The 27,516-nt window shown below is 47.9% G+C and overlaps 1 protein-coding gene across 3 annotated transcripts in view; it reads left to right on the top strand.

The window, feature by feature from the left end:
* Positions 1-413: 413 nt before the first annotated feature.
* ATP10A (ATPase phospholipid transporting 10A (putative)) overlaps positions 414-27,516 on the top strand; it is a 187,587-nt gene continuing 160,484 nt past the window's right edge. Inside the window, exons 1-2 of one of the 3 annotated variants that reach the window (XM_004055856.5) lie at positions 414-566; positions 2,369-2,923. In XM_004055856.5, coding sequence (XP_004055904.5) covers positions 2,475-2,923 — 449 coding nt within the window. In that variant the 5' untranslated portion in view covers positions 414-566; positions 2,369-2,474. Of the gene's footprint in view, positions 567-2,212; positions 2,924-24,952; positions 24,982-27,516 lie in introns of those variants that run through there. The other 2 variants (XM_055363350.2, XM_063698421.1) reach the window with 2 other exon arrangements.

The following is a 27,516-nucleotide window of genomic DNA, read 5'->3' as shown; positions in this document are numbered from 1 at the left end:
TGGAACATTGCCGGGCATACAGCAGGTAATGAGTAAGTATTTGCCGAACAAGGACACTTACAGTGGTTCTCATGGCCTATGGCAGGCCCTTGTTAGAGCCCTGTGGTGCAGATGGCCAACCCAGAGTTGACCAGACCACATCAGAGCCTCATCCTCGCCCCAGCAGGCCAGGGTCTCAGAGTCCAGCTGGCAGAAGACACCTGAGCTCAAAACCCCTCCAAGATTCCCCAGATCACACAGCTTGGAGACCTTTCCCGAGGTGAGCTGAGCTAGGCCTTCCTGGAAATCCTGACTTTGCACTGGGGAAGAGCAGGTGGAAAAAGATTCCAGACTTGAGGAGCATTGTGACTCACAGAATCTTGGAACCTTAGAGCGGAATGTGGATGGGATGAGTAAGGACTGTTCTGAGAAGGATAAGGAGACCTCTCACCTTGGGGCTGGGCCTGAACCAGGGAGGGGCTGAAGAAAATCAGCAAGCTGGTTCCCCTCAGGGCCTCAAGGGACCTCTGCCTGAGGAATCAGCATTTGGCTTTGTAAGCACCAGGGGTACTCCTGGAAGCTCCAGGGTAAGCAAATGGAATGAGGCGGTAATTACTTTGGCAACAGTGTGGACTGGCTGAAGCTGGGAGTCTGGCAGGCGCGGACACCCCTGGAGACTTTGGGAGAAGGGTCCACGGGGGTGCCTGTGAAGACAGGAGGCCACTGTGGAAGTGTAGGGAGGCCGAAGGCCTCGGGGGTCACCAGGTGGGCTGCTAGAGGAAAACACGGAGCCATGGGATGTGAGGCCGCAAGACTGCAGGTGCTGTGGGCCTTCATTTGCAGTTGATGCTCCGTTTGGGTTTCTGCTGGTTCACTGTGAGACCTGACTCCTTTCCCCAACAATGCAGACTTCAGCCAAACCTTTCCCTGATCTGGGCCTCTACATCTCAAAAGCCCACCCCTGTGACTGGGGGACAGGATTACTTTCTTCACACCTGTCACCACTCTACCTTCTAACACTGGGTTCTGGGCAACATTGTGGATGGTGGCAAAACTGGGTAGAGACGTAAGAATGTCATAACTGGAGCTGGGTAAGCCAGGGTGCTGGAGGGGAGGGCCTCCCCAAGCCAGGGTCCTGGGGAAGACGTAAGTGATTTGAGTCCATCCAGGGCAGTGCCTTGTTAGCAGGCACCCCCAGGAAGAGCCTGGGGCCACGGCCAACCCCCCAGCCACGGCCTCCTGGGCAAGAAATAACTGCTTCTCATCTCTGTACTTCTTGAGTGGGAGGCAAACAGTCACAGCCATGAGACATCTGTGGGGTCTCACTGCGGACGTGGGGGACTCCCAGCTCCTTTTTCCATGCCGTGCTTATTCTCCCACCCCTTCTCGGATGCCCCATGATGTGGAGGGGAGCCCTTCGCCCCACACTTCTGGGACACCCTCCTGACGCTCCCCTCTCCTCCCCACAACCATCCTCGCCTCCCCCGCCGTCTGGGCCATGACAGCCACCTCAGAGCTACAGCGCACAAGGAGCGTTTCGGTCCTCATGATTTCCCAGGGAGGGAAATAGACACTCAAATACCTGCAAACCAAATTCTGTCTTTGCTATAGCGATGTATTTCTCCTTTCCATGAAGAAAGAACAGAAAAAAGAAAAAGAATTTATTTAGGAGAGGAAGGAAAGGCAGTAATGATGATGGTGGAAAGGAAACGGTCTAGTTCGCCCAGGAACGGAATCTGAAAGTGGTAGGGGCTGGGCAGTGGGGTGGGAAAGAAGTTCTTAGAGGCAACGCGGAATCGCCCTTCCCAGGGCTCCCCAGGAGCAGAGGTCCTGCGTAAAAAAGACTTAAAAATTGGAGCACTGGATGCCATGGCTCCTTTGGATTTTGATTCCAGTTGATCCCTGGAGTAAGGTCCTAACCGGGCTCTCCCGAGGTCGTTTCGCCGTCCAGGATGGAGCAGGTCTGGCCCCTGGAAGGGCGCGCGGGCTGCTTGGGGACGGGGGCGCCTTTTCTCGCGCTTCGCGGTTTCCTCTCTCCTACTGCAGGCAGCGCGCGTTTGCAGCGTTTTGGGACCGAACTGATGCTTCTGGGAAACGAAACTAAACCTCTCTGAAGTTTCCAGCTCGGGCTTTTTTTGTTTCCCGCTATCCGGCGTGGCCCAGTCCGGGCGCGGAACGAGGGCGGGGCCGTGGCCACCGCGGCGGAAACGACCCGGGCCGGGGGCGGGCGGCGAGGACAAGGGGGCTCTGTGCGGCACCCGCCCAGCTTGCGCCCTGGGGACTGCGGCCGGGCGGCGGGGCTGGACGGGAGTGGACGGGGCTGGGCGCGGACTGGGCGCGCTGGGCCGGCCAGGCGGCGCGCTGACCGCGGTCTCTGTGCGTCCCGCAGGCGGGGAGCTCGCACCGCCGCGCCCGGGCCGCGAGTGATGATAACCTAAGAGGCCGGCGCGGGCGGGCGTGAGCCGCGGAGGAGCCGGGCGCGGCGACACGCGGCCATGGAGCGGGAGCCGGCGGGGACCGAGGAGCCCAGGCCTCCGGGACGGCGGAGGCGCCGAGAGGGCAGGACGCGCACGGTGCGCTCCAACCTGCTGCCGCCCCCGGGCGCCGAGGACCCTGCGGCTGGCGCGGCCAAGGGCGAGCGGCGACGGCGGCGCGGGTGTGCCCAGCACCTGGCCGACAACCGGCTCAAGACTACCAAGTACACGCTGCTGTCCTTCCTGCCCAAGAACCTGTTCGAGCAGTTCCACCGCCCGGCCAACGTGTACTTTGTCTTCATCGCGCTGCTCAACTTCGTGCCGGCGGTGAACGCCTTCCAGCCCGGCCTGGCGCTGGCGCCGGTGCTCTTCATCCTGGCCATCACGGCCTTCAGGGACCTGTGGGAGGACTACAGCCGCCACCGCTCCGACCACAAGATCAACCACCTGGGCTGCCTGGTCTTCAGCAGGTGAGTTGGGCGGGCGGGCGAGCGAGCGCGCGGTGGCGCAGGGCAGGGCGCCCCGGGAACTTGGTGTTGGGCGCGGTGATTGGCAGGGGCTGCGTGCTTAGAAGGCAGCTCCACTCAGGGTGGAGGGCCCGGCTGCGCGGGACCCGGTGCCGACCGAAGCCACAGCGCCGCCAAGGCCTCTCTGTGCCCCGGCCGCAGCTAAAGGGGCGCCCTGGATGCGGGGACGCGTGGGGATCCCCTGTCACTCAGTGTCGGGGCCAGAATGATCCCAAGGCTAGAAACCGACGGCCGCTGGACATCCTCATCCACAGCCGCTCCCACCTGAAGTGAAAGGCAGGAAAAGCCAGCCTGGCCCCCTGGCCTGAAGTCCCTGCCTCAGTCTTCGGCCAGGCACAGTGGTCTCTGAACAGCCGGCACAGGACAGTAAAGCTCGGTCTGATAACAGCTCGGCTCAGGACAGCAGCAAAGTGAAACTGCCGCCAAGTGCTGATATGTCTGGCACGGCCCAGGTACCAGGGCAGGGGAAATAACAGCAGTGTCCATCCTCCACTGTGAGCCATGAGCCGCGAGCCAGGCACCGCCCGGTAGCTGCCTGCCTAATTTTCTTCATCTTAACCTGCTTCCTGGGGGAAAGAGGCTGTGGGGTGTTTGTGAGCCCTGCCACGGGCAGTACCAGGGGTGACCCTGCGATGGACCACTCCTGCTCTTTTTCCCTCCCTGAGTTTTAGAGTCTCGGGCGGACCTGTCCAGAGGCCTGCGGCCTTTTCATCCTTTATGCTCTCCACCCCAAGAGAGCCCCTTGGTAGATCCATCTTGGAGCTGTGTCCAGCAGCCTGGACCACCTCAAGGCCCTGTCCCTGAGAAAGGTGGGTCGTCTTAGCTTTCCTCCAAAGCTCAGCCCATCGTTACCTCCTGCCTCACCTTGCTTGACCCCGGAACACGGACTGAGATGGGCTTCTGAATAGAACATTAGCGGTATCTGGCTTCCATTATGCATGGGGAGACTCTAGGAAGCCCTATGCTGTCTTAGTGGCAGATTGTTCCCCTAAAAGAGGAGGGTCGGAGTGGCTCCTGCCTCTTAGAGGTAGGCATTCATGAATGCCTTAGACACAGGCACTCATAGCTTGGATGAAGCCATGGATGCGTGCCTCTGTAGTTGAGTACCTTTCACCCTCCCAGCAACACTGCAGTGGTTACGCTCCATATTTTTGTAAACAGAGTAAACGGGTTCAGAGAGGTTAAGTAAACCTGCCCAGTGTCACACAGCAGCAAGGTCGTGATACTGGGATTTGACCCAGGTCTTCCCGACCACACAGCTTTTTGAATATTTCTTTGCTCGTGCTTCTGAAACTTTTGTAAGAGTCACTGAAGGCGCTTGTTAAAATAACAGTTTTCCAAAGTGTCTCACTCAGCAGGCCTGGGATTGAGCCCAGGAATGTATTAGATTAGCGTGCACGTAACTCTTATATGATGGCCCACGCTTTCAGAAACACCACTCTGCCTGCTCCCAAGCCTTGCCCTTTGGCCAGTCAGCAAGCGTGACTGTCATTAGACCGGGCTGTGGGATTTCCTGGCCCCTGTTCACCAGAAGCCTGAGCAGGGACAAGAGCGGCACCCCTTACACAAATGCCCTCCGTGTCCCCTGAGCGAGGCCTCCACCACATAGCCCTGGTGGGGCTCAACAGTTTTAAGCCTTTGCACAGATACCACTTCCTGTTATTACTGAGCCCGTAACTCCTGTAGCCTCCTTTTCAGAAATACTTATGCCTCAGGAGAAATATAGTTTATTTTCAGTTGGCAAAGTGCTTTGAATCCATTATGTCATTTGATCCTTATAGTAACTATCACACCCATCTTGCAGATGAGGAAACTGAGGTTGGGATCTAAAAGCTATTCTCTTGTCTCTATGACCTTGTAAGGCTTCGTGGGACTTTGAAACTTTAGCTTCCATTTGGACTACACCCATCTATGTTCCCCTCCCCTTCCACTCTGCCCTTGACTCCAGGCATCTTAACTCTCCCTCAGACTCTGTCTTCTTCCTTACTGAAGGAACTGTCAGCATTTTTCATTCACTTCCCAGCTGCCTTGAGGACAGTGGGCGCAATGCCCTACTTCTGTTTATTGTTCCCTGGGAAGGCAGGTCAAATTCTTCCAGTCCCAGAAAGGCTGGAAGAGGTGGTGTCAGGCCCTGGGAATAGAAGGAGGAGGAGGCTGGTTTCACCCAGAGTTTACTGTAGGGACAGATGGCACCGTACGGCATGTCTACCAGGTGAAGTCCTGGGTGGGGCTCCCAGCCCCGGGATGCAGGCTCCATGTCTGGCGAGGCCTCCCAGCGCAGGACAAGAGTCTGGGACGGTGGTGTGAGGATCAGGAAAATGGTGCCAAGCAAGATGGGGCAGAGAGTGGGTGCTGCAGTGAGAGATCGGGGGCGGGGGGTGGACAGGGTGATGGCACAGAGGTTGAGAACAGGTTGTAGGGTACACTGGGGTGAAGCATCAACATGAAGCCCGGGCTCTCGGGACCTGGCACCCAGAAAGCACAGAGCAGCCAAGGAAATGACTTCTGTGTCAGGCCAAGGTCTGTGCAGTGCCTTTGGTTGACTGCAGAGAAGATCAGACGCACGACTGTGAACTGTCTAGGTCTGTTTTGTGTGGCGCTTCCTCCAAGTGTTGCTGCTCTAGCTGCTGTGCATAGGAGTGTCAGTCCAAGCGTGCAACACATTGTTCACGCAGAGTATGAGCAGACTTTAGCTGGAAGTCTTACCTGCTGCCACTGTCCCAGAAGTGACTTCTTGGACATTCCCTTGTATGTGGATGTGCAGCCCGTAGTGCGTCATCGTTTATGTTATTATTTATGTGCTGTTTTTCAGTGACACCATCCTTGGGCCCCTTTCTGTGAGAATCCCCTTGGAGCCTGTTAGAAATGTAGCTTCCTAGCCAGGGTGTTTGAGAAGCAGTCCTCTGTTTCCTCCTTCTGAACCCATTTTCTCCTAATGGATTTCACACGCTATTTAGGAAAACCCTCTTGAGCCACACTCCGCAGGTTGGGGGAGCACTGGGTGATTCTGGGGGGGTTAGGTCCTGCCTATGGCGCCTGCAGGGCGGAAGGGCCCACCCACCCAGCGTCACTAAGCTGTGGTCCACTGTGATGGGAGGGTGTGGGAAGCCCCTCTGATCATATGGACCTCGGTGCTGGCTAAGGCTGTTCAGAGAAGCCATCTTCCCACAGCCTCGGGTGGGAAGAAAGGGGCTGCCTGCACTTGAGACCCTGCCACTCAGTGAGCCCTGGTGAGAGTCGAGGGGGATGTGGCCTCCGGCTTTCATCTGAGGCTTGGACTTCCCTTTAGCTGACATCGGTCTCCAACACTGAGTGTCCAGCTGGAACAGGGTGGGCATCCCTGGGGGCCGAGAGCTGAGGGGCAGCAGAGCAATCTCAGGGCTCCTGCTGGGCAGGGCTGGAGGAGGAGAGGGGAAGAGAAGGGTAAAGGGACTCAGCCCAGGCTGGGAGAGTGGCGGGCGGTTCTGCAGGCAGGAAGCAGAGATCTCCTATCAGAGGAAGACTTTGTGCCTTGCAGAAAGCTTTCTCATCCACCTCTTCCACAGCAGGGGTGAGGGGGGAAACCTTAAATCAGCAGACCTGGAGCCCTGCTCCCAGAAATGGAGTGTGCCTTGCAAGGGTGCTGCTGGAGGAGGACCTGGGCCAGTGATCTCATCTGTCCCCCAAAGCCTGCCCAGGCTATTGTTATCTTTTTTTTTTTCTCCCTTTTGCTTCTATGTACTTTGTGATGACTCAAATATAATCTTATTGACACCTTTCAGTGTCTGTCTCCAGGATGATGTAACCAGCAGTATTTCTGCAGGAAATAACCAGAGGCGACTTTTCTCTGAATCTTCTGGGCTCTGTGCTTGGGTCTGAGGGCAGCATCTCAGTGTCTTTCCGTCATCTTTTGGGAAACAGGTAGTCAGGAGGTGCTCTCTGCTTATTTTGGAATTGCCCTACTTTTGGTCTTTTCCCCTCACTTTGATTTTCACTCCATTTTCCCAGCCCACCAGGGTTATTTATCCAACCCGTGTCCCCTGCCCTTCATGCTTTGTTGTTTTGGAAGAGCTGAATAGATGAGAAGGTGAGATTCTCACTCAACAAAGTCCTCCTTTTGTTTTCTTTTCTGCCAGGGCTTTTGTTTCTCTTGTCTCCCCTCTCCTACTCCTTCTCCATGCCTCTTTCCCTTCCCTTCCAGGTGAGCCTCATCTCTTCCTCTGTGGCACCCTTGGCTCTTTTGTGGCATATTCCCTCCATCCCTCCCTCTTAATGCAACAAGAGGCCAGCAGTCAACCCATCTTTCCCCTGGGAAGCACAGCATCTCTGTCATTTGGGTAAAAGGTTTGCAAAAGCAGAGACACCAGGACAAGACCCAGGAGTTAAGAATGCGCAGGGACCACGCCAGTTCTTCTTAAGCAGGGTTGACATCCCTGTAGGTAGGTTAGGGCACTGGACGCTTGCGGAATATTATTTCCACATTGCCATTCACATGTTTGTTGGAAATAATTTTTCGGTACCTGTTACGTATCATATATTACTGGGCTCATGAGGTCAAGTTGCAGTGGAAAAAGAACGTTTCTTTTCCTAAAACCTTGGTTGTCATCCAAAGACAGCCTTGTTCATGAGGCAGTTCTTTTTTTACTTGTTAATATGAGCCAAATGTTCTATATGCACAATTCCATTTTATCCTCCCAACGATCATATCATTTCCACATCCCCATTCCACAGATGAGGAAACTGAGGCTTCAAGACTCAATAGCTTGCCTAAGGTCACACTGTTAGGAGATGGCAGTACCGTGATTTGAGCCCAGATCTACCCTGCTCTGACCCCGTGTTCACAGGTATTACCTTACTTGCTATTCCCACCCCAAGAACAACAGGCCTCTTTAAAATAATTATTCTAGAAAATTTCACATACATAGAAACGTGCACATGTAACAAACTGCCATGTACCACTGTCCAGTTTCAACAATTAGCAACTCATGGCTAACATTATTTTATCTGTATTCCCACCTACTCCCTTCTCCTCTGTCATTCTGATGCAAATTCCAGACATCATGACGTTTCACCTGTAAATGTGTCAGTATTTGTCTTTAGAAAAGCATGACTCTTCTTAAAACTAAACTATAAATACCATTAGCATACCTAAAAAAAATCACTATTTTTTAAGACAGAGTCTTGCTCTGTTGCCTAGGCTGGAGTACAGTGGCATGATCACGGTTCACTGCAGCTTCCATCTCTTGGCCTCAAGTGATCCTCCTGCCTCAGCCTCTTGAGTAGCTGGGACCACGGGTGCACGCCACCACACCTGGCTAATTTTTCTTAAAAATTTCATAGAGATAAGTTCTCACTATGTTGCCCAGGCTGGTCTCCAACTCCTGGGCTCCAGCTGTCTTCCTTCCTTGACCTCCCAAAGTGCTGGGATGACAAGCCTGAGCCAGTGTGCCCAGCCTAATTTCCCAATACTGTTAAATACCCAGTCTGTGTTCAGATTTCCACTTATCTCATAAATGGGATGTGTACATTTCAATATGTATGTTTGAATTAGCTATAAATAAGGCCTACTCAGCAGGTGGCTGATAAATCTTTTAAGTCACTTTTAGTCTATAGATTTTCCTCCAGAAAACTCTATTCTCTTTCTTTTTTTCCCTTGCAATTTATTTTGAAGAAATTGGGTTATTTGTCCTATGGGGTTTTCCAGGGCCTGAATACTGCTGATTACTTCTGTGTGGTTTCAGGTAACATGTTTTTTTCTATTGTAATTCCTGTGAATTGGTAGGAGGGTCTGCACACTTCCTCGGTGTTTCATCAGGCTCAGTTTTGAATTTTTGTTGTTGTTGTTGTTGTTGTTTTGGTCTCCACATTCCTAGGTGGTGTTCTGCACTTCCATTAGGAGACACGTGTGCTCACTTGTCTTTTTGTGATGTTGACAGCCATTGATGATCATTGCCTATATCCATTGATTTGTTAGAGGTTGCCAAATGGTGGTGTCCTAATTTATTATAGGAAATACTTTTATAAAGAGGCACTTCCCCTCATCTACTCCCTGGTTTCCCAGTGGTCCAGCCTATATAGTAAAAGAGAAATAAGTGCTTGATATTGGATCACTAACATCTAACGCTAACTCTATTAGTCCATTCTCAGGCTGCTATGAAGAAATACCCGAGACTGGATAATTTATAAAGAAAACAGGTTTAATTGACTCACAGTTCCGCATGGCTGGGGAGGCCTCAGGAAACTTACAATCATGACAGAAGGCACCTCTTTACAAGGTAGCAGGAGAGAGAATGAGTGCAAGCAGGGGAAATGCCAGACGCTTGTAAAACCATCAGATCTCGTGAGACTCACTCATTATCACGAGAACAGCATGGAGGAAACCGCCTCCATGATTCGGTTACCTCAACCTGGTCCTGCCCTTGACACGTGGGGATTATTACAATTCAAGGTGAGATTTGGGTGGGGACAGAGAGCCAACCCATGTCAGTAACCAGTTAGCTTTCTAAAATTCTTAAGCTTTTTACTTTGAAATCATGTTAGACTTAACAGAGAAGTTGCAGAAATAGTACAGATGCATACCCCTTACCCACCTTCTTTTATTTTTAACATTTAACTGCACTATAATTTTCAAAAACCAAGAAAATAACATTAGTACAAAGCTATTCACAAAGTCACATTCTTTATTTAGATCTAAACAGTTTTCCATTAATGCATTAATAAGTTTTGGTCAGTATGTTTACATGTTGATCTTGTGTCCTGCCACCTGGCTGACTCACTTATTATATCTAATAATTGTTTTGTGGCTTCCTTAGTCTTTTCCATATAGAACCATTCATCAGTAAGCAGAGATAGTTTTACTTATTCCCTTTCAACCTGATACCTTACATTTCTTTTTCTTGCCTGATTGCCCTGGCTAGAAGCTCCAGTATAATGTTGAATAGAAATGGCAAAAATGGATGTCCTTCTCTTGCTCCTGATCTTAGGGGGAACACATGCTTTTTTGCCATTAAGTATGATGCTAGTTGTTTGCGTGTGTGTGTGTGTGTGTGTGTGTGTGCTTTAACCAATACTGAGATTTCAAGCTGTGGGGTTTTATAGATGCTCTTTATCAGGTTGAGGAATTTCCCTTTTGTTCCTACTTTGTTGAGTGTTTTTGCATCAAGAAAGAATTTTGGATTTTGTCAAAGGCTTTTTCTACGTCTGTTGAAATGATCATGTGGCTTTTATGTGTAGTTCAATTAATGTGACATATACTCATTAATTGATTTTCAAATGTTAAACCAATCTTGCATTCTTGGGATAAAACTTACTTGGTCATGGTGTACAATCTGTTGTTATATTTTGCTGGATTCCATTGACTAGAATGTGTTGGAGAATTTTGCATTTGAATTCATATGTGATATTTGGGATTGGGGGCCATATGTGTGTCTTTGTCTGGTTTTGATGTCAGAAAAGTACTATACTGGTCTCATAGAATGAGTTGGGGAGTGTTTCCATGTTTCCACTATTTTCTTTCTTTCTTTTTTTTTTTTTTTTGTGAGACGGAGTTTCACTCTTGTTGCCCAGGCTGGAGTGCAATGGGGCGATCTCAGCTCACTGCAACCTCCGCCTCCCAGGTTCAAGCGATTCTCCTGCCTCAGCCTCCGAATAGCTGGGATTACAGGCAGGCATCACAATGCCTGGCTAATTTTTGTATTTTTCTAGTAGAGACCGGGTTTCACCATGTTGATGAGGCTGGCCTCGAACTCCTGACTTCAGGTGATCCATCCTCCTTGGCCTCCCAAAGTGCTGGGATTACAAGCGTGAGCCACTGCGCCCGGCCTGTTTTCTTTTTTGGAAGATTTTGTGAAGATTCGGTATTAATTCTTCATCAAATCCTTGGAAGAATTCAACATGGAAGATAACTTCAGTCTGAGCCTGGGCTTTTCTTTGTGCGGAGTTTTAAAGATTACTATTGCAACCCATTTACTTGTTATGACTCCGTTCAGATTTACTATTTCTTCTCAAGTCAGTTGTGATAGTTGTATCTTTCTAGGAAGTTGTCCATTTCTTTGAGTCACATAATTTGTTGACATAGAGTTGCTGATGGTATGCACTTGTAATCCTTTCTATTTCCATGAAGTCTGTAGTAATTATTGTGGTGTGGTCTAATAGGGATTTTCTTTCCCCCCATTCCTTCTCTATTGATGAACTAGAATTCTTAGAACAGCTGTTTTTCTTTCTCATTGATTTGTGTACTCCATGACTGATGTCATTGTAGTCTACTGGGAATTTGTTTTATTCTGGGGATGATCAGTGGATATTAATGTAATTGATCCTTTTGCTCACACTGTTCCAGGCTGTGGCTTTTGGGAGCTCTTTCAAGCTGGCTGTCCTATCCTTCACAGGCCCCAGGCTTTCTTCTTTCTGAACTCTCCCTTACTCTCTGACTACATGGGCTGTTCCAGGCTCATCTATTTTGGCTGGCCCAGCTCTAGAACCAACCACTTCTCCTGAGGGCTATATAACTTTTCTAAAAAATATATTATTATGAATTTGTGTATTTAAATATAATTTATTGGTTTTAGTTCATTGCAGTTATTACTGTAATTGATTTCTTTGGTCAGTAGGAACCAATCAAGTTGTCTCCTGAGTCTTTTTTTTTTTTCTTTTTTTTTCTGAGACAGGGTCTAACTCTGTTGCCCAGGCCGGAGCGCACGGGTGCAATCATAGCTCACTGGAACCACAGGTGGTCTTGTTTTTGGTTGTTTTGTTTTGTTTTAGCTGATTCTTTTGGATTCCACCAGGTCTTGCCATTTTTAATGCAGTTCTTCCGTACCTTTCAGTGGCCTTTGAAGCCCCACCTGCCTGTTCCTGGGTGCTATGCCATGGCCTGCATGGTGCTCATTTAATGGTCATTCATTGTGGTGATTGTCAATTCTCAGGTTCCATCCTTCCTGCAAGTAAGGGGTCAGGGGTCTCATCTGGGGGGGAGTACTTCCTTCCCGACGTGTTGGTAGACATTTAACAATCACAGTGACTGGCAGTGTCCCTGGCACTGGTACTCACAACCGGGGTTGCTGGTTGACATGTGATGGCCGCACCTGCCCAGGAAGGTCCTGCTCCATTGACTACCCTTTCCCAAAGGCCAGTCAGGCCTTCACTGAGAAGCATGTTTGGAAGAACCTTTTAAAGACAGGGCTTCCCCACGTTTTGGGAAGGTTGAGAAGGGGCTGGGTGACTGTTAGACTCCTGCTGGTCACAACATGGTGCTTCAGCTTCGTGTTGAACTCCTGCAGCAGGGGAGCCCACTGTGCACATTTGTACAAGACTCACCTTGCCATATTTAGCACACTGACAGAACTTACAGGAAGCATGAAGAGCTATTTTGATTTCTGCTTTTTTAGAAGACTCTTAGCCTGACTTTCTATGTTTACTTGTTTTGCATTTTCCCGGAGTGCAGTTTGTATGAATTACCCTGCACATACCTTGTGGTTATTTTTCCACTGGGGATACTGTATTTTGGAACATTTTGCCTACCAAACTATTTTTATTAGGCAATTAAGAATTTTTGTCCTCATTTTAAGTTAGAGACAATTAAAACGCCCTTGTAGGGGCTAGAGGAAAACTTCTCCTTTGCCCTCTGAAAGTTTGCTGGAAATCAGCTGGCAAAGGGCAGATTAACAGGAGAAAAGGCATGCACATTTATTAACATGCATAGCACAGAAGAACTGTGGGAGAATGATTGCCCAATCTCAGTGGAGTACGGAGGGTTATATACCCTCCTTCTCAGGGGAAAGGGAGATGGGAAGTGGGGATGATTGTAGGGGGGTAGTAAATGAGTTTTAGGGGAATTCACTGTGCTTGAAGAACACACCATAGTCTGGGCCACAGTCTTTCAGGCCTGCAGAACAGACAGTGGTTTGTGACAAAAGCCTGTCCAGCTCTGTTGACAGACTTCAGTTTTTCTTCCCACAGTATGAACTCAGTTAATAAAAACTTGTTTTCCTCTTTGGAGTGTCTGGATTTTAGGGAGAGAAGGGAACTTCGGAGGAGTTCATCTTGGGCTTTGGGTGAGACAGGATTGAGAGGTGAGGTTGGAGGGCGGTTAGAGAGACGCTGAGGGTTCTTCAGTTCCGCGCATCAAAGTGCCATATTTTGCGGTATTGGTTCCTGAGCCCCAACACCCTCAATGAGGTCAGGCCCTTGCCAGCAGTTAGATGCTAGGCAGAATGCATTTCTCTTCATCCCAGTGTTCTTATTTAAATTGGAGGGAAGATGGCATTCAATAGGAGGGAGTATAACATTACTTTGGAGGGAGGATGGCATTTAACAGGAGGGAGGATGGCATTCAATAGGAGGGAGGATGACACTTAACAGGAGGGAGGATAGAGGGAGGATGACATTAAATTGGAAGGAGGATGGCATCAAATTGGAGAGAGGATAACATTAAATTGGAATGAGGGTGGCATTCAATAGGAGGGAGGATGGCATTAAATTGGAGGGAGGGGAAGAGCGAAGATAGCAGCTTCTGGTGTGCTGTGAGGAATACGTGAAATAATGCAGAGAGGGTGGGCTACAGTGCCAGGCAGGCAGGCAGGTAAGAATTTGAAAAGTTTAGTTGCAACTCATTAGTATTCCTGTTACAACTGCTATCATTATTGCTATTAAGATCTTTTGATCAAAATAAACTTCCTCAGTTTTTTTAAATTTCTCAAACAGTTTTATTTTTAGAGATGACGTCTTGCAGTGTCGCCCATGCTGGTCTCGAACTCCTGGCCTCAAGTAATCATCCCACCTCAGCCTCCCAAAATACTGGGACCGCACCTGGCCTGTCCACATTGCTAAGACACTGAATTGCGCCCCCAAGCCCAAAGAATTTTAGGTGTCATTTAGCTGTATACTTGTACCATGAGGAAATGGACAGCTTTTGGAAAGAATTTTGAAATATTGGGAATAGATCCGATCCCCACTGAGAATTTTGAGGACCACCAAGGATCCAGAGATACCCTCTGTTGGCTCAAATGTCTTCTGAAAAATGTACCTCACTAGAAGAAGCATTCTGGGGAAATGGTAACATTAAAGCATTCTTTGTTTAAATGGCAATGTGGCGTATATTGTAAATGAAATTGGATTTGATAATAACCTTTTAGGGGGAAGGTTTGTTTTGAAAACATAAAATGAAGTAAATTCATTGGCCCATTTAACGATGTCTTTGATTGATTTTTGCTTATCAACAGTTATAACAATTAAAAAAAAAAAACCTAAAGTAAGTCTTGGTTTTCAAAAGGAAACTCAACCTAGGCCACGAATGGAGAGCCTTGGAACAGAGCCCTCCATGCAAGTCTTCTCAGAAAGGTGCTTAGTAGGTGCTTTGGAGGCCCGTGAGCTCTTGCATAGTAGGGAACTTTAGATCCGCTCAGAGACCTGCCTTATTTCTGTTTCAGCATCAGATCTGCCTGTTGTATAGTAATCTAGGACTTTTCTAGAAAGATCCTGGGGTGCGAACGGACCTCAGCGTGGGCCAGGCCAGACTTGACAAGGCTCCCTCCCCAAGTTCGGCGGAGTCCCCGAGATCCCCACTCACCCCTCCCCAGCCTCTGTTTGCTTTGCTTCCCCCAAGAGGTGATGTCTGGCATGGAAACTACTGCTTCTAAAAGAATCCAGTACACGAGGGGTTAACGAAATGGCAGGAAACCCAGGCTGTCACCGCACATTTGAACTGAGTCATTTGTAGAGTTTAAAACATTTCACTACTTTTGTGTCCTGCCTTTTGTTTTTGTATACTTCTAATAACAGTTTAAAAAGTCAGGGGCAGGAAAGGTAAATGTAAGTTCCAAGTTCCATCCTTTGTTCAGATGTGATCTTGGGGCCCTTAGGTGCTCTGTGCAGGAGGGGAGGTGAGCTCGGCCAGGTCTTGGGGGTCGGTGGGCGTGGTCTCGCCCTGCCCGGGCCGCGGAGTGAGTCACCGCGGCTGGGGAGGGAGGGAGGGAGGCAGGAAGGAGCAGCGCTGGGTCCGCTGCCGCCGGACGCTCTACAGTTCCAGTTCTCCAAAACGGCCGCGTAGAATGGCGCCTGGGGACTCGTCTCGCCTGTGGGCTGGCCCCCAGGGTGTGGCCACATCCCTTTTTCTGGGCCTTTCCCTTCAGGGCTCGGCTGAGGCGGTACCAGACAGCCGGGGCCTCTCCTGTTGCTTTTTGCCAAGTTGGAAATCAGTTTTGTTTCCCTTACAAAACGCATCCACGCTGTCTGTCTCGGTCATCTCCAGTGCTGCACCTTGGCCCAGGAGCATGGTTGACTCAAAACCGAGAGCATTGTGAGAGGAAAGACGAGGCAGGGAGTGAGCGAGCTGGGGAGGCTCCTGTTCCTGCTGGGTGCTCCCCACTGACTCTCTCTCTCTGAACAAGCCAACCATTTTTGAACATAAGTCAAAGCGATGTTTTCCAGAATGTCTCATATACATAATGGGCTACAATTGTTCACCTCCACTGAACAGTTTCAAAATATACGTGGCATGTAATTATTTTCTCAAAAAGGGTAATCTTATCGACCTGCGTGATTTAATTATATTTAGTTATGTATGTCTTGTCCCTCATAATTAATTGGTAGAAACCTAGGTAATGGCATTTCGTAGTGCCATCGTTGTCATTGTCATTATTTTATTTATTCGTGTTGCCAGGACGGACTTCAGTCAAATCAGATGTGTGTGTCTTTTTTAACTCTCGTTGCGACTTGCATTGTAATATTTTCCATGTACACATTTATTATTTTTTTTGGAAAGAAAATCATTGCTTTTAAGCAGGATGGAAAGTTTGATTCATTCCATAGAAATCTGGCTGCTGCCTGTGGTCTTTCACATCCATGGGGAGCATGTCTGGGGGCCAGGAGGCCATGCTGACAGAGACCCTCAGGTTCTCTCTGGCATGGAGGTGAGAGCCAGAGTTGAGCTCAGTCCTGCAGCTGCGCCGTGCTCCTCCTTGATCACGGTTAAATTCCTCCGTTTCTGGTCTTTTCTCTTTTTCTCCTTTCAGTTTCCTATCCTGTGTTAATTCCTCTGTAAAGCGTCTGGCCAGACTTAATGGGAATTCCTTCATAATGCGCCCTTGGGACTTGGAGAAGGCGTAGAAGGAGGGAGGGTGGTGTCTGTAATTCTTGGCTCTGTTCCCAACTACTGCATGCAGTGACATCTAAACTCAGTTCCTGCTTATTCAGTCCTGTACTAAGGATGTCTTTTTATTTTCTCTTGTCTGGTGCTTTGACATCTGGAGCCTTGCTGCCTCCGGAGGGACAGGCCCTCCCAGGGCTAGATAATTCCTAGAGATAGCAAACAGCATTGCTGCAGCATGCCTTACGTGTGCAAGCCACCCAATCCAACGTCCACACCCTTGGCCCCCTCTGTGTTTCATCCACTGTGCACCTGCTCTCGTCACCCCAGGTCCAGCCACCAAGCAGCTGGGGACAGCCCTTTGTCCCAGGGTCCACCGAGGTTATTCAAACTAATGGATTCTAAACCTGCTTACCCCGCCTCTCCTGTTCTTTCCCATGGAAGGCACAGAAAAGACTCTCCCTCCTCTCACCAAGGTCTCTGCCTCCTAGGACGCTGGTCTCCCCTATGTTTCCCCTCCCACAGCGGTAGGTGTGGCGAGCTCCTTCTCTGGAGGACTCTGAGTAACAAATCCTCTTTTCAATGGCAGTCCTCTCCTGACCTGTCAGCCCCATAGTGCTTGAATAATAATAGAACTTAAATTGTAAAACATCCCTGGAGCTACTGCCCTCCCTTAGGTCCCATGAGAAAGGGGAATGAAAGTTGGCTGCAGTTAAGGTGGCTAATCAGCTGATGGTGCTACCTTAACTGCAGCCAATTCTAATTCCCCTTTCTCGTGGAAAAAGATGGGGAGATTATTCTGGAGTGAATTGTGGGCCCAGCGTAATCACAAGTCTGTAAAAGTGGAAGAAGAGCGGGCAGAGAGATCCGATATGAATACTACTTAATTTGCCATTGTTGGCTTTGAAAGTGGAGGACCTAGAATCAAGGAGTATGGGCGGCCTCTAGGAGCTGGAAAAGGCAAGGAAACATTCTCTTCCGCCGCCCTGCCGAAACCATCATTTTGACCCAGTAAGACCCATGTCAGATTGACCTCCAGAATTGTGAAATGACAGATTTGTTTAGCCGGTGCAGTGGCACAAGCCTGTAGTCCCAGGTCCTCAGGAGGCTGAGGCAGGAGGATCACTTGAGACCAGGAGACTGGGGCTGCACTGAGCTGTGATTATGCTACTGCACTCCAGCCTGGGCAAGACCCCATCTCTATAAAACGAAATAAATAAAATAAAACTCCCCAAATTTGTGTTACTTCAAGCCACCAAGTTGTCATAATTTGTTGCCGCAGCGGGAAGCTAATACGTGTGTTCATTGCAGAGTTTAACAAACAGATACCATGTTTATTTTTTTGTTTGTTTTGCATCCTCATTTTACAGATGATTAAAAAAAAACCACTTTTTAGAGGCCAGGTCTTGCTGTGTTGCCAGGCTGGTCTTGAACTTCTGGGCCTCACGCAGTCCTGCCTCAGCCTCCCAAGTAGCTGGAAATACAGGCTCTATCTGCCATGCCTGGCAGAAACCACCTTCTTAACTACAGCTTTTTGTGTGTTAATATTGATTAAGATCATTTCCGTTAAAAAATGGCTGTAGGCCAGGTGTGGTGGCTCACATCTGTAATCCCAGCACTTTGGGAGGCCAAGGTGGGTGGATTGCTTGAGCTCAGGAGTTGGATACCAGCCTGGAAAACATGGCGAAACCTCATCCCTACAAAAAATACGAAAAATTAGCTGGGCATGGTGGTGCATGCCTGTAGTCCCAGCTGCTTGGGGGGCTGAGATTGCTTGAGCACAGAAGGTTAAGAGTGCTATGAGACGTGATTATGATTGCACTACTGCACTCCAGCCCAGGTGACAGAGTGAGACTCTATGTCAAAAAAAAAAAAAAAAAAAAAAAAAAAAAGGCTGTAGCTGTTTGAATTAGCTAGGAATATATGGAATAGCTCCAAATTGCTTAGTGGGACCGTGAAGACCCCGTGACCCCCAAAGATCATGATACGGTGGAAAAAAGGTGCTTCTTAAAATTGTTGTTCAAATACTTAGTGATAAAACTTCACGTATTTCTCTAGCACCATATACTTGCCTGAATTTTTATGAATTTGTATGGTACCATTCTTAGCTAGCTCTGTGAAGAGCTTATAAATTATTCATTGTTCCTGTGAGGAAATGGGAGCCCAGAGAGGGAGGTTTCAGTCCAAAAGGGGCAGAGCTTGGGAGCAGAACAGGTGGCCCTGGGGCTCTGGGGTCCCAAGAGATGTTACTCAGGGCCACTGGCTGAGTGCCTGTGCGTGCTGCTCAGTCAGAGCCTCCTGTGTCCCTTTGATCTTTGATGTGTGTGGATGAGATCAAGTTGTTTAAATATTTCTGGCTTTTGAGAAAGTGTCTAACACCAGATAGTTATCCTGATAAAAGCCAATACCCAGAATTTAACAAGGATAGCTGACAAAGATGCTCTATGGATGATTTTTAGAAAAATGTATATGTTATTGATCCTTTTTAGTGTAGCCGGTTCATTACAGCCGCAGTCTTCAGATGTTTTTGATCTCACACCTCTATCAGTAAAAAGTGGGCATGTGCACCCAAAGTGGGGGTGTGTGTATTTATTTATAAATTATAGGCATGTAATGCATAAATATCTTACATCTATTGAAACATACAAAATATAAATGAAAATGAAATAAACCACAATTACAAACAAAGGTGGTAGTGTTTTTCTGCACTCCTGTGATGGTGTATGTTTTTGTGTGTGGGCATCACTTGAGGCACCACTACCCAGAATGTCTTACAGGAGCTTTATGTTGTGATGTCATTTTAGATCACTGAAGGAACGTTGCACGTGTCAGGCACGTGTCTGTCACATGTCAGGCTAGCTGATTCTCATGCTGTCTCTTTTATCCGGGGATGTTTAGGAAGGCTTAAAGAACGCCCAGCAGCCTGGGACCACCACCACGGTCTACGCTCCTGCCCAGGGGTGGCCCTTCTGCGCTAAGCATGTCAGTTCTGAAGGTTGAGGCATGAGGTGTGGGGCGCTCTGACTCCTCCACTTCCTGGAAGTGGACCATGTGCTAACTTGGGGCTTGTCACTGTCACACTGAGCAGCTGAGCCGTGCTCCACTGGTACACACAGCCTTATAACCTTAAGCGTGTTCTATCTTGTGCTTTACTTTTAAAAAATTGTTTTATTATGGTGAAGTACACATAACATAAAATTAGCCACTTAACCCTTTTAAGTGTGCAGTTCCGTGGAGTTCAATACCTTCACATTGTTGTGAGTATCACCGCCGCCCTCCTCTCCAACACTTTTTATCCTCCCAAACGGAAACTTTGTGCCCGTGAAACACTAACTCCCCCTTCCCCCATGCCCAGCCCCTGGCAACAACCGTTCTGCATTCAGCCTCTACGAAGTGGACTGCCCTGGGTGTCTCACGTGAGCGGAATCACACAGTACTTGTCCTTTAGTGACCGGCTTATTTCACTCAGCGTCGTGTCCTCAAGGCTCATCTGTGTTGGAGCATGTGCCAGAGCCTCCTTTTTGAGGCGGACACCATTCCATTGCATGAACCCACCACCACATCGTGTTTATCCATTCATCTGTTAAGGGACCCTTGGGTGCTTCCACCTTTTGGCTGTTGTAAACAGTGCTGCCGTGAACATGGGGGTACCAGTGTCTGTTTGAGTATCTTGCCTTTTTCGTCCGTGGAGACATTCTGCATGGATTCCGGGACGGCTTTGTTGGGGTGGTGCGTAGGGCAGCATGCACCCTGGGGACCCTCCCACAGTAGCATTTGTGCTGCTCTCAGGACCTCTAGGGAGGTGGCCCCTTAACTCACTATGCTGCTGCTGCCAGTGGAGAGGTGTCGGGCCCTGGCTGGGTGTTTACTCCCCTCCCTGCAGTCCTTTGGCCAGGGAGCCCAGGAGAGTTGCTGTGAGCATGGGGGGGGTCGGGTGCCCTGTCTGTGGTCTTGTTGCCTAGATGTCATCCCACACTTTCTCTCAACCTTGACACTTCTTGTAAGGCCCTGCTCTCTGGTAACAGGGACATGACTGTGAGCTTGAGGCAGAGTGTGCGAAACAGTTCCGGGGAGGCTCAGTGTGTATGTTGGTGGAGGTGGCCGGGCCTTATCACAGTTAACTTCAGCCATCACCCAGGTGGCCTCACACACACACACACACACACACACACACACACACACACACACAAACGGTCCATGCTGATTTCCTGATTTTGAAGGCTTCACTTGGTCTTCTTGGCCTTTTGTTGAATATGTCACTGCCACCTTCTTTAATACATTCAGTCTGTGTCCCTTGTGCGTGCCCAGATTCCTGGCAGTCAGCAGTGAGAAGCTGCCTGCCAGCGCTCCCCGCAGTTCCCGAGAGGCGCCAGCCAGAGGGGCTCCGTGAGAGGCGAGGTCTTGCTTGCTGAGTGTCCACCTCATCACACACTTTCTCCTGGTGTTCGGTGGGGATTTGTGGAGAACCACTTTCTCCGGGTATTTGGTAGGAGTTTATGGAAAACCTTTTCATTCATCCCTTTGCTATGGCCCTTGTTCAGGCCTGTGCCCCTTGGATAAAATCGGAAGCACACAGTGACTGGGGATGGGAGGGACAGGGAGAACAGCCATGCCTGAAACCTGTCATTTAAGACAAGCTGAAGCCACCTCATGTGCCGGTGCAGGCTGCCAGCCCCTCCTTGTCTCATTTTGCAGACAGGGGCTAAGCATGTCCCCAGACGGCAAGCCACAGGGTCCACAAGTCCTGGCTGTTTGGCAGCTGGTGCACGGCCAGGTCTGCCCTCCTCACTGCTTGCCCACCGCAGCCTCTCAGGGTGGTCCAGCCAGGAGGGGCAGGAGCCCTCTTCTTCCTTTGCCACTCAGGGTGCATGGGGCGGGCAGGAGGATCAGGTTGGGGGGCTGCACCCTGAGTAAGTGCTTGTTCTCCCTACATTTTAAAAGCTCACAGGAAAATGGAGAGTTTTTTCCGAAAGAAAACAATTTCAATTATTTGATTTACTTTTGATTACCTGGGCAATTAATATCCCTTTATTTTAAAATATGACATCATAAAATCAAATGGACTAGGAACATGGTGATAAAATAGAAAAATATCTCTTAAACTTCCTCAGTTTAGGAAGACCCATAAAATTCCCTTTTACTTGCCTCATAATTTAACTTGAGGTTGCAGTTTATGAGTCCTCCCTTTCGTAGAGGCTCCAGCTGGCAAAGACGTGCCGTGGAGAGAAATGCACCACCTGTTCCCTCAGGGTCCCTTCTACTGAATGGCAGATTCTCCCCTCGTCTTTATGAAAATGTTCAAATTGCAGTGTTGTGACACATACGCCTTGTAAATAACAAATATGCAAGCAAAGTGTATGACAGAGGTATGTTTTAATACCGTGTGCTTTGTGGCCTTGTATCATTAGTTTCTGAAATTTTGACTCCTTCATGTTGTTGGGGTGACAGTAAAATCAGGTGATATCTCTATTCGATTTGTCTTGAACACAGGTATCCAGTGTGGTGGGCGCTGTCTCAGTTTTGGCGGTGGGTGGTAGTGTCATTTCAGACAACCACTCTAAAACAGCTCCGCGAGACCATGGGAAGCAGGAAATCGGCTAAAAGGGAGACTCCAGCCCTTCCAGTGCCTGGTCCGTGTTCTTGAACTTAGTTTCTTGTGTTAACCGGAAAGTGCATCCAAAAATAGCTTCTAGAGTTAGTGGGGTCTGCGACGGGAGCTGTGGGCATGGCATGATTTTCCCAGATAGCTCAGATGGGAGTTTCCCTGTGGCATCCGTGCGTCTGTCTTTCTACAGGGGACCAGTTTTCCTTGAATATCCCCAAATGACCTTTTCTACTCTGGATGCCTGGATAAACTCTTGAGTAGATGGAGTCTGGGAGGGATGTTTATAAGAAGCTGAATTCACTCATAGATGTCTAAGAGGGCTCTAAGCCTCTGTGCCTGCTTTTGCTGTGATGCGGGATGCAAATGATGAATTCCTGCACAGAGAGGAGTAACTCTTTTCTGCACCAAGTCTGGGCTCTGGTTTGGGAAAATCTATCATCCTGTCTATACAGAGGCACAGTTCAGCCAGATTCTTGGTGAATTTATGATGCTCCCCACTCCCCGTTTAAATCACATCTGTCTCTTTCCACTTGCACTGAGGAGTTTCCTTCCATCTCTGAACTTTGACATATGTGGAGCTGTGCTCCTGGGAGCCTCTGCACACACTGATGTGGGTTTGGGTGGTGATAGGTGGAGTGCCGAGGTCACACCCCGGGACGGTGGGGGTGGGGGGTGGAGGGTGGGCCTGCGGCTCCTAGGGTTCATGGCAGCCCTCTGGTGCCGGGGAGGAGGCACATGGCGTGACTGCGCTGGACATGAGTTTAGCTTAATTTCGTGCCAACTGTTAGCACCTCCTGGCAGCCACTCAGAACAATAGGTTTTGAAATTCTGGATAATGGAGGGTGATCATTTTGATATTTAAGTAAGCCTGCTTGGCCAGGCACCATGGCTTGTGCCTGGAATCCTAGCACTTTGGGAGGCTGAGGTAGGAGGATTGTTTGAGGCCAGAAGTTTGAGACCAGCTTGGGCAACATAGTGAGATCCCGTTTCTATAAAATGTATACATACATAAATAGCCAGTTGTGGTGATGTGCATCTGTAGTCCCAGTGACTTGGGAGGCTGAGGTGGGAGGACTGCTTGAGCCCAGGAGTTCAAGGTTGCAGTGAGCTATGATTGTGCCACTGAACTGTGACTGACAGAGTGAAATTCTATCTCAAAAAAAAAAAAAAAAGTCTGCTTGATTATGGAGTCAAAGACGTTTACCTATCTATACAATCAGAGATAATGTTTATGACTGAGACCTAAAAGACTGTTGACATATTCATTCTATTCATCCTGGTATGAAAATCATTTGGCTCCTATAGAAATATCCCCCAAAATACAAGGAAATGAAAACCAGTGTTTTATTTTCTAGGCAGTGCACTGAAACACGGTAGAAAACTTTAAAAACAGGGGCTTCTGGTTTTAGAACAAGATGGTGTAGATTCATTTTTCCCTGCTCCTCCCCGTGATTACAAGTAAATAATTTAACAAGAAACAGTAAAAGGATGCTGGAAACTAAAAGCAGGCAGACTGACTGGGGCCTCAGGACATGAGGGGGTATCAACACCATGAGACCCTGGACTTCTGTTTTATCTCCTGTATCCTTCCAGTGTGGGCACAGGAAGGCCTGTAACCAGAACCGCCAACAGGTATAGAGAAAACAAAATAAAGCAAAACCAAAAGGCTCTGTCAGGCCAAAGGGGAAGCTCAGTGAGACCTAGTGGGAACCCAAGGCCCGCTCCACACCCAAGCCACCAGTGGACAGCCTGATGCTGCTGTGTGGACCACTCCCTATCCAGTGGCTCCAGGAGACCCAGACCCAGGGGCTTTTGCCCATCCACCCACACCACAGCAACAGGTGGCCCAGGGAACTGCCTTCCACTCCTTTATACAGAGCATTTACAAAAAACCTACAACCAATTTCACAGTTAAGGGTGAAAGACTGATTCTACAAAACCTCTTACAACTGAAAAATGAGCTCATTACAATGACAGGATACAAGATCCATGGCTATGAATTGACTGCATTTCTGTATCCCCACAATGGACTAGTGAAAACTGAAATCACAAACGTAATACCATTTACAGTTGCACCAAGAAAATAAAATACTTACATATAAATTTCACAATGCTCATGCAGGATGCAGGATGAACATTACAAAATGCTGATGAAAAATATCAAGGAACATCTGAATAAATGGAGAGACTTCCCATGTTCATGGATCGGAGAAATGAACATAATAGTGAGTCAGTTTTCTCTATAATTATCTATAGATTTAACGTAACTCCTATCAAAACCTCAGCAATGTTTTTTTTTTTGTAGACATACACAAGCTTATTCTACGTGGAAAAACACAGGTCCAAAAATGTCCAGAAGATTTCTCAAAAAGAATAATAAAGTGGAAGCACTCACTTCTCCCAATATTAATGCTTACTGTGGAGCTGCAAAGTGTGGTATCAGCAAAGGGATGGCACATATGTAATGAACCAGAGTGAAGAACCCAGAAATAAGTCCCAACAGATATGCCCAATTAGTTTTTGACAATCAGTTCAGTGGAGGAAGTATATAGTTTTCCAATAAACAGTGTACGAGCAATTAGACATCCATTAGAAAAAAAAAAACCCTAAACCTCACATACCTCATATAAAAATTAACTTGTTAAAGATTATAGATTTAAATGTAAAACGATAAAACTTTTAAAAGAAAACATAGAACATTTTTGAGATCTAAGACTAGGCAAAGAATTCATAGACTTGACACCAAAAGCATGATCCTTTGCTGTGGGAAAGATCCAATGAAAAAGAGCAGAGAAATTCCAGACGAGAGAGAATATTTGCAAATCACATACCCAACAAAGCACTAATATCTAGAATACGTAAAGAACTCTCAAAATCGAACATTAACAAAACAACGAATCCTGTTTAAAAATGGGCAAGACATGAGACATTCACTGAAGAAGGTATACAGATGGCAAGTAAGCACATGAAAAGATGTTCAACATCTTTACAAAACAGGGAAATGCAAATTAAAGCCACTCAGAGATACCACTGTGCATCTATCAGAATGGCACAAATAAAAAGAGTGATACCACCAAACACTGCTGAAGGTGTGAGAAACGGGATCTCTCCTACGTTGCTGTGGGAATGTGAAACATACCCACTCTGGAAAATAGTCCCTTCACAAAACTAAAAATAGAATTGTCATATAATCCACCAGTTGCACTCCTGGACATTTACCCCAGATAAATGAGAACTTATATCCACCGAGAAGCTTTGCAGAAATGTTCATCGCAGCATTTTTTTTTAAAATAATAACCCAACACTGGAAATAACCTAGATGTTCCTCAAAAGGTGAGTGGTTAAAGAAACTGTGATCCATCCATACGGTGGAATACTAGTCAGTAGTAAAAAGGAACGGACTGTTGATAAACACAGCAACTTGCATGGGCCTCAAGGAGATTTTGGTGAATGGAAAAAGCTTGGGAGCTAAATGATAAGAATTATGAACAGAAAGAAGGGAACAACAGACACTGGAGTCTACCTGAGGGTGGAGGGTGAGAGGAGAAAGAGAAGCACAAAAGATAACTGTTGGGTACTAGGCTTAATACCTGGGTGATGAAATAATCTGTACACAAACCCCTATAACGTGAGTTTACCTATGTAACAAACCTTCACATGTGCATAGGTTTGTTACCTGTGTAACAAACCCCCAAACCTAAAATAAAAGTTAAGAAAACCTAATTTCAAAAGGATATATGCTGCATGATCCCATTTATAGAACATTTGTGAAATAACATTCTTAGGGGGATGAGGGACAACTTAGTGTTTGCCAGGGGTTAGGGATGCAGGAGGGGTGAACGTGGCCCCAGAGAGGTAGCATGAGGGGTCTTGTCCCATTGGTACCATCTTGATTGTGTGTGGGTACTATTTTGGTTGTGGTTGAGAAGCTGCACAGATGCACATGCGCGCACACACGCACACGAATGCACATAAAGCTAGAGAAATCTGAATAAGCTTTGTCGGCTGTACCAATGCCAATTTCCCGGTTTTGATTTTGTCCTCTGGTTTTGGGGCCTGGTAGCCTTAGGGGAGGCTGGGTGAAGGGTGCATGGGACCTCCCTGTACATTTCTTTGCAACTTCCTATGAATCTATAATTATTCCAAAATAAAAAGCTTAAAATATGACCATTGAGTTATTAATGGTAATGAGTCAGTATAAGAAGAAGACATGGAAATTCGGTGTGCCCAGTGCACATGTTGCCCAGGTGGGGCTCCTGCCAACGGAGTGCCCAGCGGTGGGAATGTGAGGTTTTCAGGACCCAGCATGCTCTGCAGAGCGGGAGAGAGGATGAGCCTGCCGCCTTGCTAAGGAGGGCTAGTGTAGATTTACCCTCTTTCCAGCAGAGATGATGATCTTGGTCAACGGCATCTCTCACGGCTGTGAAGATAAGCATTAAGATTTATGAGTAACTTCAAGGAGAGTGGGAGAACGCTGCTTTTTTTTTCCCAGACCTGGGCTCTAAGGAGACTTGGCTCTCTAGTTATAAAGGGTACATAAAATGCTCTGGAAGATTAGATTACATTAACTCCTGGAAATACCAAAAGTACTTTATTTTAATGTGCTTGTTCTTGTAGTTATGAGCAATTTGGATAATTACAGTTGGAAGGGATGCGCTGACGCACATACGCTGGAGTTACATATTATCCCAGCCTTGATCCTGGGAATATCACAGCCCTTCACCTGTGACACTGGAGTTTAAACTGGAGCTAAGGTGTAGCCAGTGTCTTCTAAACAGAATGGGTATTGGATACAAGCCCGCTGTTAAGTCATTGCTGTCAACTAGGTAAACACGCCTTTGTAACACATTTATGAGAAATGGACACCATAGAGAAATAAATACTATACTGCTATGGGATATTCCTGAATGAACCAGCTTGTGGTTAGACGCATTGCTCCACCAGACAAGTTTACAGTGAACTCGGGGCAGGTGTCTTGCAGTTATATGGGAAGACAAGGAAGCTCTCAATAGGAAATGCTTCTGCAAACACACTGCTCGCTCACCATAAAGAAAGGCTGCTCAGTAAACTATCGCAAGAACAAAAAACCAAACACCGCATATTCTCACTCATAGGTGGGAATTGAACAATGAGATCACATGGACACAGGAAGGGGAATATCACACTCTGGGGACTGTTGTGGGGTGGGGGGAGGGGGGAGGGATAGCATTGGGAGATATACCTAATGCTAGATGACGAGTTAGTGGGTGCAGCGCACCAGAATGGCACATGTATACATATGTAACTAACCTGCACAATGTGCACATGTACCCTAAAACTTAAAGTATAATAAAAAAGAAAAAAAGAAAGAAAGGCTGCTTCTAACATTGCAGTAGTACCCTGGAGTAAAGCCCGTCCTTTCCCCATTTTCTCAGGGGAAATAAGTACTAAGGAAGTGCCACATGCGATATTATCATCAAGCGCCACAACTCTCAAAGGGCCGCTTCTCTTAAGAAGCCCCGAGGGACTCTGTTGCATAGTGAGTTTAAAGATGCAGAAAATCAAAACTTCATCTGCACTTGAGTAATAACACTCCGTTGCTGGATTACTAAAATATGATTCTAGGATGGAGATTAAAGGGTGACACCTCAGCTCCCAGCCAAGCCCTGAGGTTGTAGTTCTATGGTGGGAGAGGCCCCTTAGGCTTTCATATTAACAGTGTGGTTAGGGAGGTTGCCAAGGGTGGCTTTGCTGGGGATGTGAAGGTGTCACTGTCACCTTGCTGGGCATAGGCAAGGCACTTGGAATGGACAGCTCCAGGGCTTTCACTCCTATCTCCCTAAAGGAATCTAAGGGTTGGGCAGACACCTAGCGTGCCAGGTGCAGGCA

Source organism: Gorilla gorilla, chromosome 16, assembly GCF_029281585.2.
Source record: "Gorilla gorilla gorilla isolate KB3781 chromosome 16, NHGRI_mGorGor1-v2.1_pri, whole genome shotgun sequence".
NCBI classification, from domain to species: domain Eukaryota; kingdom Metazoa; phylum Chordata; class Mammalia; order Primates; family Hominidae; genus Gorilla; species Gorilla gorilla.
This window is presented reverse-complemented; position numbering and strand designations above follow the sequence as displayed.